Below are 12,399 nucleotides of genomic sequence, written 5' to 3'. Positions count from 1 at the left end.
TCTCTCTCTCTCTCTCTCTCTCTCTCTCTCTCTCTCTCTCTCTCTCCCTCTCTCTCTCTCCCCTTCCTTCCTTCCTTTCCTTTTTTGAAGCAATCAGGTTAAGTGACTTGCCCAGGGTCACAGAGCTAGTAAATGTCTGAGGCCAGATTTAAATTCAAGAAGATGAGTCTTCCTGACTCCAGGCCCAGTACTATCTCCACCAAAGTGCCCCCTAGGCATATTCCAGATTCTTAATAAATGCTTGTTGATTGATTCACTCATTGACAATAAAGGTCTCTTTTTAATACCACCATCACCACCAATTCCTTGAGCTCCTCTCTGTAAAGGACTCTCCTCAAAATGTTCATCTTCCTCTATCACTTACAATGACCTAGCATTTTGCTTCTCCTGGGAAAACATACACAACTAGTCTATGATTGCAACAGCATTATCCCGTGCTGTCCCATTGCCTTCTGAAGATCCCAGAATAGATTACGAACAGGTAAGTCTGCATACAACTATGTTCTGTTTTGCAATTAATCTCAGGCCATCAGAGAATGTAGGAGGAACAGGGGATGTTTCATCTGGAGAAGAGAATTGAGGAGTTCAAGGCAGCTGTCTTCAAGTATTTGAATATCGGAAGGGCTGTCATGTGAAAGAAAGAAGTTTTGCCCTCTGGGTCAAGCAGAATGAGGAGCAGTGGTGGAAAAGGCACAGAGGCAAAATCAGGCTTGTTCGCCTCCTAGTTTGAGGCAGTTGGTGGCCTAGTGGATAGAACACTGGGCCCTGAGTCAGGAAGACACAAATTCAAATCCCTCTTCAGATATTTACTAACCGTGGGACCTTGGACAAGTCACTTATATTTGTCTCAGTTTCCTCAACTATAAAATGAGGATAATAATAGCACCTAATTCACAGGGCATGAGGATCAAATGAGATCATATTTGTAAAGTGCTTAGCACAGTGCCTTGCACATAGTAGCTACTATAAAAATGCTTATTCCCTAAATAATTAAAGCAATCTCATGGTAGAATGGGCCACTGTGGGAGGTAGTGAGTTCCTTGTCATTGGAGATCAAGGAAAGGCTGCACAATTACTTAGGGATGCTCCAGAAGGGATTCTCATTCAGGTACTTTTGGGTCTAAATGGTAATGTAACCATTCCCAAAGCCATCTACAGTGGAAGAGGAGACAGAGTTTTAAACTACCAGGACAGCGAAGGGCCTTAAGATTTTGCCTTTCTTTGTATCTCCATTACTTAGCTTGATGCCTGGCAACAGACTGATTGGCTTGAAATCATGCCACAAAACAGAACGGATGGAGAAGCAGGGATGCTTCTCTTATGCTGGAGAAGTCTTCAGGTGGGGGAGGGGGCCCTGACAGTGGTCTTCATGGAACTCAAAGGCTGTCATGTGGAAGAGGGATTGGCGACTTGGTCTAGCTGGCCCTGGAGGGCAGAACCAGGAGTGGCTGATAGTGTTATAGGGAGACAAATTTGAACCAAAGGACACAAGAGACCTTTTCCCTCGTACCTGGAATGCCCCTCCTCTCATCTTCAGCTCCAAATTCCTACCTAGAGTTGAAAGCCCAGGTCACAAGTCACCTCCTCAATGAAGCCTTGTCTTACTTTCCTAACTAGGAACAATCCACTCCCACAACCTGGCCAAACAGATCCTTCCACTTTGTACTACCAAAAGGAGCAACGTAAGATTGTTTATTTCAGTCATCATTAGTTTTTGTTTCTAATCCTACTATATAGTGGGGTCCATGAAGAACTAGGTCTTGAATAAACTCTGTATCTCTCACAGCTTTTAGCAGTAACTTAATCACTCATCAACAAGCTTTTATTAAGTACTTCTTATATGCTGGTCACTCTACTAAATTAAAAGGTGGGTCCCTTTCCTCAAGGAGCTCACATTCTAATTCTTAGTGCATGTTTACTGTATTTCAACATGAATATACATCACTTTAATGAATGCTTATTGTAGTTGTCCTCCTCATCAATAAATCACTAAACATTTATTAAGCACTTTCTGTATGCCAGGCAATGGGCTAAGAAGTGGGGATAGGAAGAAAAAGCAAAAACTGTCCCTGCCCTCAAGGAGCTTGCATTCTAATATGAGGGCAGTTTGTACACATACAGATATGTGCAAAATACATATAAAACTCATCTTGTGTATCAACCAAGTAATAATATGTCAGATTCTTGACCAGAGCCTGGCTGTTCTGGCATAGATCATTGCATTTAGAATCAAGAGACATTGACTTAAATCCTGGCTCTGACACTTATTCCTTGGGTGACTCTGGCCATCTCTTCTTTCTTGTTTAGACTTTAGTTTCATGTGTAAAATGAGGGGATGAGGCTAGGTCATCTCGGAGATCCCACCCCCTTTGACACACAGTAGGTGCTTAATAAATGCTTGTTGAATTGACAGTTGAAAAATCAGAGTTGTCTGAAGTCAGAATGGGCTGCCTTGTTAGGTTTGTCTTTACTGGAGGCTTTTGATTCAGTCCAAACATTTACAAGATAATCCCTACCCTCAAAGAGCTTACATTCTACTGGGGCTTCATGCAGAGGGAAGATGACCCTTCTCAGGAATGGTATTGGAGGGATTTATGCCTCAGATGAGGATTGGACTAGGTGATCTTGGAAATCCCTTCCAGGTCCAAGATTCCCCCATTTTAGGAAAAGATTCACTCTATAGCCAGTTCTTTATATAGTGTTTTACAAGGGTAAAGCATTTTAAAATCATTAGCTTGCTAATTAACTATATTAACAATGGGCATAAACAGATTCCTCTCTGTTTATCATGACAATAGTGATTTCTAGTAAAACAGCAGACCCTGAACTCAGATCTTGAATGTAAGCTCAGGTCACCCATACTTCTTCTTCTCCTTTTTTTTTTTTTTTTTTTTGGTGGGGCAATTGGGATCAAGTGACTTGCCTAAGGTCACATAGCTAGTGTCAAGTGTCTGAGGCCGGATTTGAACTCAGATCCTCCTGACTCCAGGTCCAGTGCTCCATCTACTGTGCCACCCTAGCTGCCCCACCCATACTTCTTTAGAGAAAGAACCAGAGAGACTTGCATACTTTGGGGACCCCTGTTGGGGACCAGATGTACTACCTGGCCTATTCAGCAGGTCTTGGGTAAAGACAAGTTCTTGTGGCCTTGATCTTGCCAAACACAGAATGGGGAACATTTAGATTGGCCCAAGTAATATTAGCAGGGAGAACCAATGGCAGAAGTCACTCTTTACTGATGTAGTATAAGGCAATCAACCTACTTAATGTGAGTGTAGCTACAATCTACTTATTCCACTTGGTTGAACTAAGGCTTTTCCATATTTTAAAGATCTGTGATTCTGATGGTGGTGGGGTATAGTAGAAGCATGGCAGCTTCAGTCAGAGGAACAGGATTCAAATACAGGAGTCTCTGAGACTTGAATGACTTTGGCCAAGTCACTTGACCTCAATGAACCTCAGGTTCCTTGTCTGTAAAACGAGGGGCCTGAAGTAGCTGACCTGAGAGGCAGCATGGCAGAGGGGATGAAGTACTAGCCTTAGAGGCAGGAAGAACAGAATTCAGATCCTGCCTCAGACACCTAATCCCAGGGTCAGTCACTGAATCTCTCTAGGTCTCCCAGTTTCCACATTTGTAAAATGAGGACAATAACAGTATTAAATGAGTTAATATTTGTAAAGCATTTTCCTTTATATACATTTGCTTTACATACACTTGCTTGACATATAGTGAGCTACACACACACACACACACACATAAATGCTTATTCCTTCCTCCCCACCTACCTCACTATCTGTGTGCATATGTATATAAAACATGTAGCACTTTGTAAACCTTAAAAGTACTATTTGTTAGTTATTATTATTATTCCAACTCTAAGGTTTTGTACTTCTTACTCTGTGAATAATGACCCTTCAGTAAAGCATGTAAGGACCTAAGAGAGTGGTGTGTGTGTGCCTGGATGGGTATGTACACATAGGTGTCGACCTACTCACCCTTAAGGCAGTAATCAAGTTCGTAGAGCTCAAGGTCCTCAGCTTGCTTCTCCCAGTACACTAAGTAGTGCGTAATATTACCATTTGGCTCAGAGGGTGGTTTCCATTTTAAAATGATCTGGGATGAAGAATTGGAAACGGATATTGGGTCTAATGGGACTGAAGGAACTGCAAATAGGAAGAAAACAAATTGGCAAAGATGACAAAAGACAGAATAGTCAAATGTAGGTGGGGCTGCTGGAAGACAGGCATACTAACACACTATTGGTGGGGCTGTGAACAGATCCAATCATTTGGGAAATCATTTTGGAAATATGAGGAAAAATGACTAAGCTATTCACTCATAACTTTTGGCCTAGAGATCCCACTACTGGGTCTAAACTCCAAGATGGTAGAAGACAGACAGAAAGAAATGTCCCATGTATACCATAATAATTATAGCAGCACATTCATGGTAGCAATAAACTGGTGGGTGCCTATTGGGAAAAGATGAAACAAACTAGTATATAAATGTAATAGAATGCTATTGTGCCATAAGAAATGACAAATAGGAGGAATTCAGAAAAGCACGGGAAGACTTACATGAATTGATGAAGAATTTAGTAAGCAGAAATAAGAGAACAATAAACAGAATGACTACAATAATGTGAACAAAAACACTGCTCAAATAAAGCCACATGCTGAGTAGTTATAATGACCGATTTTCACCTCAAAGAAGACATTAGGAAGTATCTTTCCCTACCTTCAGTAGAGGAGTGGGGCATAATGGTAGGGAATTGCATACAATGTCACTGGGTAAGTTGGTTTTATTAAACTGATTTATTTTATTTTATTTTTAAAAGGGAGGGCTTATTTGGCGTGGAGCAGGAAAGCTATTGAGAAATGCCTATGATACAAAAACAAAAGGTATCCCAAAAAATCTATTTTAAAAACGGGATGAAAATTACCATCCCAATTATCATTTGCAAAGAAGCCCTTCCTTGGGGAATCAGAGCATAACATCAGAGTTTTATACATGGCATGATGCCATCTTAACCACATGGAGATAAAGACCATTCCAGAGAAAGGAACATTCTTAGGTTGAGAACTTTATCAATGACACAAATCAGGAACATGATGAACAGGCAAAAAGTTTGCAATGAAGTCGAACTTTCCTCAGCTGACTAAATTCCAGTGTGCTTAGCGCAGGGAACATCTTTCCCTCTTTGACAGAGACTCTTCTTTGCCAGTTAGTAATTCAAGACAATTTCCTCATTATGCTGAGTATTGGGGGTGAGAGTAGGGGGAAAGAAGCACTGGGCTTGGTTGCAAATATGTGTATTACCTAGGGGTCCTGCCCTTTGTGGGCTGGATGACCAGCCTGCGACAATCCCCTAAATGGTTTTCATGTCCATGAAATGACAACTCACCAGTGGCATTGGTCTGGACATAAATGATCTCACTCTTGGCACCATAGGTTCTCCGTTCATCAGAGAAGGTGACCAGGGTCTTCACAAAGATGGCGTACTGGGTCCATGGCTTCAGGTTTCGCATCAACCACCCTGGGTGTTGATTCTGTGTCTTGGGATCATTCGACCTCACTGGGGGTTCAACATCAACCACTGTCCAGCTATTGGACCCGCAGGCATCCTGGCCATCAAACTCGGTCACATTCTGGTAAGGCCTTGGGTAGTACACAAAGAATAAAGGATTATCCCGGTAGAATGCTGGCTAGAATCTGGGGCAGCTGCCCAACTTGTCCAGGCTGAGCTTACTCTCTGGAGAAGGCCTGGCTCGACCTCTAGTATCATGGTACTCTAGAAGAATTAGGGCAATGGGTAAATCCGACACTATAGAACAAGTTTCTAAACAAAAAGAAAATGAGAGTCTAGTTACCCTATTCCTTCGATAAAGTAAATAAGAGGGATGTAGAACTTTCAGGTGACGAGCTGCAAAGTCAACTGATAGGCTTTTAGTTTATAAATTCTTCGTTTAAAAAAAAAGTAGGACATTTGCCCTTCTCCCGTCCTGCAACACCTCATCCCGTTCTGCATGATCTTGCAAAGATCACATTTGCCATCTTGCAATCACATCCGCCAGCTTACGTGGCTACATTGAGTTGAACTCACTGAGGGCAACAAATTAATAATAAACATTGATGTAACAATTGAAGGTTTGTCAAGTGCATTACAAATTGTTTCATTTTATCCTCATTACAATCCTGGGAGGTAGGTGCTATTATTATTCCCATTTTATAGTTGAGGAAACAAAAGCTGATGAAGTCAGGTGACTTATCCAGGGTCACACTGCTAGTAAGTGTCTGAGGCTGGATTTGAACTCAGGTCTTCTTGACTCCAGCCTCAGTACTCTACACCATTAACTAGGTGATCCCTTACTCTCTTGTCTACTTATCTGGGATTTCAGTGACCTATTATTCACTTTGTTCTGTCCTTTATTGTACAAAAATCATTTTCTTGGGCAGAGAAGCAAAATTACTTTAAAAAATTATTTTTTAAACAAAGCAAAATTGTAATTGAGGTAGAAAGCACAGTTATTATTATTTCCACTTTACAGATGAGAAAATCGAGTCTCGGCAGTGTCAGGATCAGAATTCAAGTCTCTGGAATTCTAGCACTCTTTACCTTATGCTAGGCTGCTTCCTCAAAAAGGCCTAATTCATTCAAACTAGGGCAGCTAGTTATCACAGTGGATAGACTGCCAGGCCTTGAGTCAGGAAGAGTCATCTTCCTGAGTTCAAATCTGGCCTTAGACACTTACTAGCAGTGTGCTCCTGGATCTGTCAATTAATTTTGTTTGCCTCAGTTTCCTCAACTGTAAAATGAGCTGGAGAAGGAAACAGCAAACCACTCCAGTATCTCTGCCAAGAAAACCCCAAATGAGGTCACAAAGAGTTGGACGTGACTGAAACAACTGAATATCATCAATCCATTCAAACCATTCAAACCCCAGAGATAAACCATTGCTAGATAGGGAAAAGGCCAGCAACTCACTTTTGAACTAAAGAGGGATTCCAAAATCCCCATGTTCCCTTCCTCCCACAAAGATTTCATATCTTTGAATCAGGAGCCTATGATGGAGTTTAAATTTCAAGACTGTAAGGGAATTTGGGAAATAGTCAATGTCGGAAGGGCTGGGAAAAGACAGACACATTAACACAGTTGGTGGAGCTGTGAAATGAGCCAATTGCTTTGAAAAACAATTTGGATTTCTATAAGAATTTGTCAATACTCAAAAGGAATGAAGGACAGGAAAAAAAAGTCCCATATTTACCACAATATTCAGAGCAGTACTTTTTGTGGTTGCAAAAATGTGGAAACAAAGTGGATGGATGCCCACTGATTGGGGAATGGCTGAAAGAACCCTGCTGTGTATATATTATTGCACCAGAAGAAAGCTCACAGCCAGCCTTCAATAGCCACCCTGCCTCCTGACCTAGAGAGGTTCCTCTGTGTCCTGGAGATTTTAACTCTTTCATCTCTGGAGCTTCTGCCCCAGGACCCTACTGCCTCTCTGGCCTCAGCCATGTTTGACATCACTCCTTATTCCTCAGCCATCTTTTCAACAAGCTCAACAAACACCTTGTGTCCCAGACCAGAGACTCGGGATTCCACACCAGGTCATTTCCCCAAATGACACCAGGGTTCCCCAGGGTTCCCCAACCCTGTCCTCCAAATCAGGAACCATGATCACATCCATTCTGCCCCTTGTTTCTGGAAAAGGTGCAACCATCTACTCAACTATGTCTCCACTCACCATCTTGGGAACTTTCTGGACCAAAATACCAATTTCCTGGCCATCACTTCTCTCTATATGCCATCTCTCCTTATTAGATTGGTGGTTCCCTGGAGGTAGGGACTGCCTCTGCTTTTGGATTTTTATCCCCAGAACTCCAATGGGCTGGCCACGTTGTCTGAATATAAATGTACACTTGCCAAAAAGACTATTTTACGTAGAACTCACACAGGGCAAGCATTCACATGGCAGTAAGAAGAAACGATACAAGGATACTCTCAAGGTCTCTCTTAAGAATTTTGGAAATGATTGTGTGACATAGGAGACACAGGCACAGGACTGCCCAGCATGGCATGCCCACATCAGAGAAGGTGCTGTGTTCTATGAGCAAAGCAGAATTGAAGTAGCTCAAAAGAAACATGAAATGCTCAAATTCATAGAATCCATCTCAAATGCTCCCATGGACTATTTGTGCCCAACCTGTGGTAGAACATTCTGAGCTCACATTGGTCTGATCAGCCATAGACAGACATACCGGAATTTGTCTCTAGCACAGTGATGTAATTTTGGTCCTCTTCGAGAACCAAGGACAACAACCAACCATCCCAGAACTTAGCATAGAACTTGGCACACGGTAGGCGCTTAATAGATACTTCATTCTTAGAAATGATGAATGTGAAGAAGTTGGAGTAATATGGGAGGATTTATATGAATCGATGGGAAGAAAAGGAATTCACATTGTAATCCAAAAAGCCAAGATCAGAAGACTAATTAACAAATATGGGACAGATGGCTACACGCTTGTCTTTCTCCTATTTTTCACTTAATTAGGGAATAAGTTGAGACAATAGTCACTTGAAGAGCGAGTTTGGGGAGTCGGGGGAATAGCAGGCATCCTTCAATTGTTTCCCTTGGCTTCCTCATGGTTTCCCAGCTCCATGTTTCTACTCACGCTTCTTTGTAGAACAGCATGAATCCCAACAGATCTCGGAAATCAGGAGGCCAATAAGGCTCCCATCTCAGTAAGATCTTGTCATGAGAGGTTCTGATGGAAGAAAACCTGAGTAGCTCATTTTCACCTGGGGAAATACAGGTACAAAAAAGAGTATTAGCAGAAAAACCTGGGGGTTCTGGAAACCACCCTGTCCCTGAGTGTCTGTGGAAAGTGGTGACCCCCTGAAATCATAGAGATAGCATGGGGTGAGGACACCTGAGCTCAAATCCTAGGTCCAATGTTGCCTAGCTATGTGACTCTGGGGCAGTCACTTACCTGGGAGTCTCAGTTTCCCCACCAGAAAAATGAATATAATAAGAATTTTGTTACCCATTTCATGGGATAGTAATTTCCAATTCAATACAACAAACATTTATTAGGTATTTGCTATGCATAAAAACATCACTTTTTTTTACACACTATAGAAATGGAAATAATCACCAACCAATTAACCAATTATTAATTATTATTATTCATACCTTGTATTTTATGGAATATTTATTATCATAACTGTTATTTTAATATTTGATGGGATGTTAATTATTACTGTTAATAGCAATATTAAATTAATATGATTAATATTAGCATAATAATAATTTAATATTAATTAGGCAGCTAGATGGCACAGTGGATAGAGCACTGGACCTAGAGTCAGGACAATTTGAATTCAAATTTGGCATCAGACACTTACTAGCTATATGACTCTGGGCAAGTCATTTAATCTGTCTGCCTCAGTTTTCTCTTCTATAAAATGGGGATAATAACAGCACCTACCACTTGGGTTGTTGTGATGATAAACTGAGATAATATTTGTAAAGCACTTGATAAACTTTAAAGCATTCTAGAAATGCTAGCTATTTATTACTGTTTCCAGCTCATATTCCTAGAACCATCAGTTTAGAGGTGGAAAGGACTTTAGAAGTCACTGAGTCCAAACCCCATATTTCACACATGAAGAAATGGAGGCCAAGAGGTCTTAAGTGCCCCAGGTGGCCCAGCTGCTGAAGACTGGGCAGCATTCCAATGCAAGGGAAGGAGTTCAGACCAGCCCAGTCCTAGGATAAATCACCAGCCCCCTCCTGCTCTTTTGTGTTTCATGTTTTGCAGACTATTGTGCAGGGGGACAAAAATCACTGGGTTTTTGTAACTGAAAGTGTCAGATCACAGGATCCCAGATGCAGAGACCAAAGGGTCCTCAGGGGCTGGAGTCCAGCCCCTTCACGGATGTGAGCTCTTCACTGAAACCATCTCTAGGAAGATGTGGGTGGCAGATAGGAGAAGATTATCATAGCGACCACTACATTGTCAGCCCTAATCCTTCAGCCTGTGACTTAGCAGACACCATGATGCAAACCTGTGTCCACGAGAGTGTGAAAATGTGTTTTCTGCCTCCCACGAGGACCTGCTTCAAACATGTTAAACCCATTTAGTATTGAGGGCTCTGCCATCTTCCCAGTCACCCAGTTAGATGGCACAGTGGCTAGAGCCCAGAGCTGGGGAGTCAAGCCAACCTGAGTTCAAATTCAGCCTCAGACACTTACTATGTTAGCCTGGGCAAGTCACTTCACCCCTATCTGCCTCAGTTTCCTCATCTGTAAAATGGGGATAATAACAGCACCTACTTCCCAGGGTTGTTGTGAAGGTCAAATGAGATAATAATCATAAGGTATTTACATGGTGCCCGGAATGTAGTAAATTTTAGCTATTATTATTAATTCTAAAGTGCAATGCCTGGCACATAGCAGACTTGTTTCCTTGCTTTCTTCTTTCTTTTCTTCCTTTTCTTCCTTCTGTCTTTCCTTCCTTCCTTTCTACCTCCCTCCCTCAGTTTCATCCTTGATTCCTCACTTGCACTCACCCCATGTATCCAATCATTCAGCCAGTTCTGTCTCTTTCCCTTCTTAACACCTCTCCTTTATGTCCCCTTTTCCCCACTCACTCACAGCTGTCACCCTGGTGTAGATCTGCTCTCCCTGTCTGTCTCAAGTCTCTTCCCACTCTAGTCTACCCTCAACTCAGCTGCCAAACTCTCTCTGCCTCAGTTTCCACATCTATAAAAAGGGCAAAATAAGGCCTGAAGCATCTGCCTACCAGGGTTGCTGGGAGAATCAAATGAGACAGGTAAGTAAAGCCCTGGACAAATTTTAAAGTGTTAAGTAAATGTCTGGTGGTAGTAGCAGTAGTAGTAGTGGTAGTGGTAGTAGTAGTAGTGGTAGTAGTAGTAGTAGCAGTAGTAGTAGTAGTAGTAATAGTAGTATTTTTAATTTCTCAACTGAGAGGCAGAAAATGTCCAGCCTCACTGGCAGTCCTTTCCCCAGATCATCCAGGGCACTCTGATGCTTTCTGACCTTTGGAGGTTGGAGTGGAGATTTTTCTAGTCTCCCACTGTACTCTCCTATTCCCAGTCATCCTCACACCCACTACCTGCTTCCCATATAGAGTTGCATCAGCATCTGCCAGAACAAATACCCTCCCCCGGACACAGCAGCCAAGGTCGAGAACAAGAGGCAGTCAGCCCACATTCAGCTCCCTCCAAAAAAGGATGGATTCTCTCTGGAGAGGTACCTATTTGACACAGTGGATAAAGTACCGGACTAGAAGTCAGGAAAATCTGTGTTCAAATTGGGCCTGTGTGATCCTGGGCAAGTCACTTAACCATTATCCAACTCAGTTTTCTACTCTGTAAAATGGGGATAATAATAGCACCTACTTTCCCAGGATTGTAGTGAGGATTAAATGAGATAATATTTGTAAAAGGGCTTAGCAAGCCCTAAAGTGCTGTATAAATATTAGCTATTACTGGAAATTGACTCATTCCTTTCCCTGGATCACCACCTTCACAATCGCTCATGCCCCTCTCCATCCCTCTTGCCCACTCTCTCACTTACCCATCTACTTCCTCATTCATCCCTTCCCCCTTTCACTCGGTTACCCACTCCTTCATACACTCCCCCTTCCCCCACCTCAAAATGGAACATCTATTACAAGCAAGGCCCCATGGAGGGGGAGAATGGGAGAGCACGTCTCCATTCTGAGACTCTGAGGAGCCCTGCTCCTTCTGTTTACTTAACACTCCAGGTAAGCTAGTGTCAAACAAACAGCAAGACTCCTAACACTCCCCCCAACAAGACTTCCTAATAATAAGTAAGAGGCCCTGGCTGGTGGTGTCTTTAAACACCAACAAGTGGGCCCCACTTGAAGAGGAAATTCTGCCCAGGGTTGCATCATTCCCTCAGCAGCCTTGGAGACCCAACTCTGAAGCTAAGTCTGCTAGCTTCCCTAGCAGCTGAGGCAATGAGAAAGGGAAGCCCAAGGAGCAGCAGGGTTGGGGTATTTCTGCCACACCATTCATTAGAGGACCAAGCTCTCAGCTGCCAGGTCAATCATTGACTCAGGAAGCTTCCAGTGCTCTGTACTGCCTCTCAGAGAAAATATTTGGCACTTTTATTTGACTCATATCATCTGTCTTTATGTCACCTACATTTCCCACTGTATCCATCTCCTGCCCCCTCCCAGAGGTCCATCCCTTATAATAAAGAAGGAAAAAAAGAGAAAGAAAGAATAATTTCAGCAAAACTAACTATAAAAGTATACAGTGCTTCATAGCCAGGGTTCCCCGCCTCTACAGAAAGTAGAGGAAGGCATCTTCTCCCATCTCGTCTTGGGGGGCAAGTTTA

General features: G+C 42.5%; 1 protein-coding gene across 5 annotated transcripts in view; it reads right to left on the bottom strand.

The window, feature by feature from the left end:
• Positions 1-12,399, bottom strand: part of INSR (insulin receptor) — a 155,103-nt gene that overhangs the window by 30,393 nt on the left and 112,311 nt on the right. For all 5 annotated transcript variants that reach the window (XM_027844077.1, XM_027844078.1, XM_027844080.1 and 2 more), the window contains exons 7-9: positions 8,681-8,807; positions 5,406-5,659; positions 3,997-4,164 (exon numbers count right to left, since the gene is read on the bottom strand). In XM_027844077.1, coding sequence (XP_027699878.1) covers positions 3,997-4,164; positions 5,406-5,659; positions 8,681-8,807 — 549 coding nt within the window. The remainder of the gene's footprint in view (positions 1-3,996; positions 4,165-5,405; positions 5,660-8,680; positions 8,808-12,399) is intronic.

The sequence above is a fragment of the Vombatus ursinus genome, unplaced genomic scaffold, assembly GCF_900497805.2.
Source record: "Vombatus ursinus unplaced genomic scaffold, bare-nosed wombat genome assembly UNPS02014935.1, whole genome shotgun sequence".
NCBI classification, from domain to species: domain Eukaryota; kingdom Metazoa; phylum Chordata; class Mammalia; order Diprotodontia; family Vombatidae; genus Vombatus; species Vombatus ursinus.
Note: the sequence above shows the minus strand (reverse complement) of the source record. Positions and strands in the feature narration are given on the sequence as shown.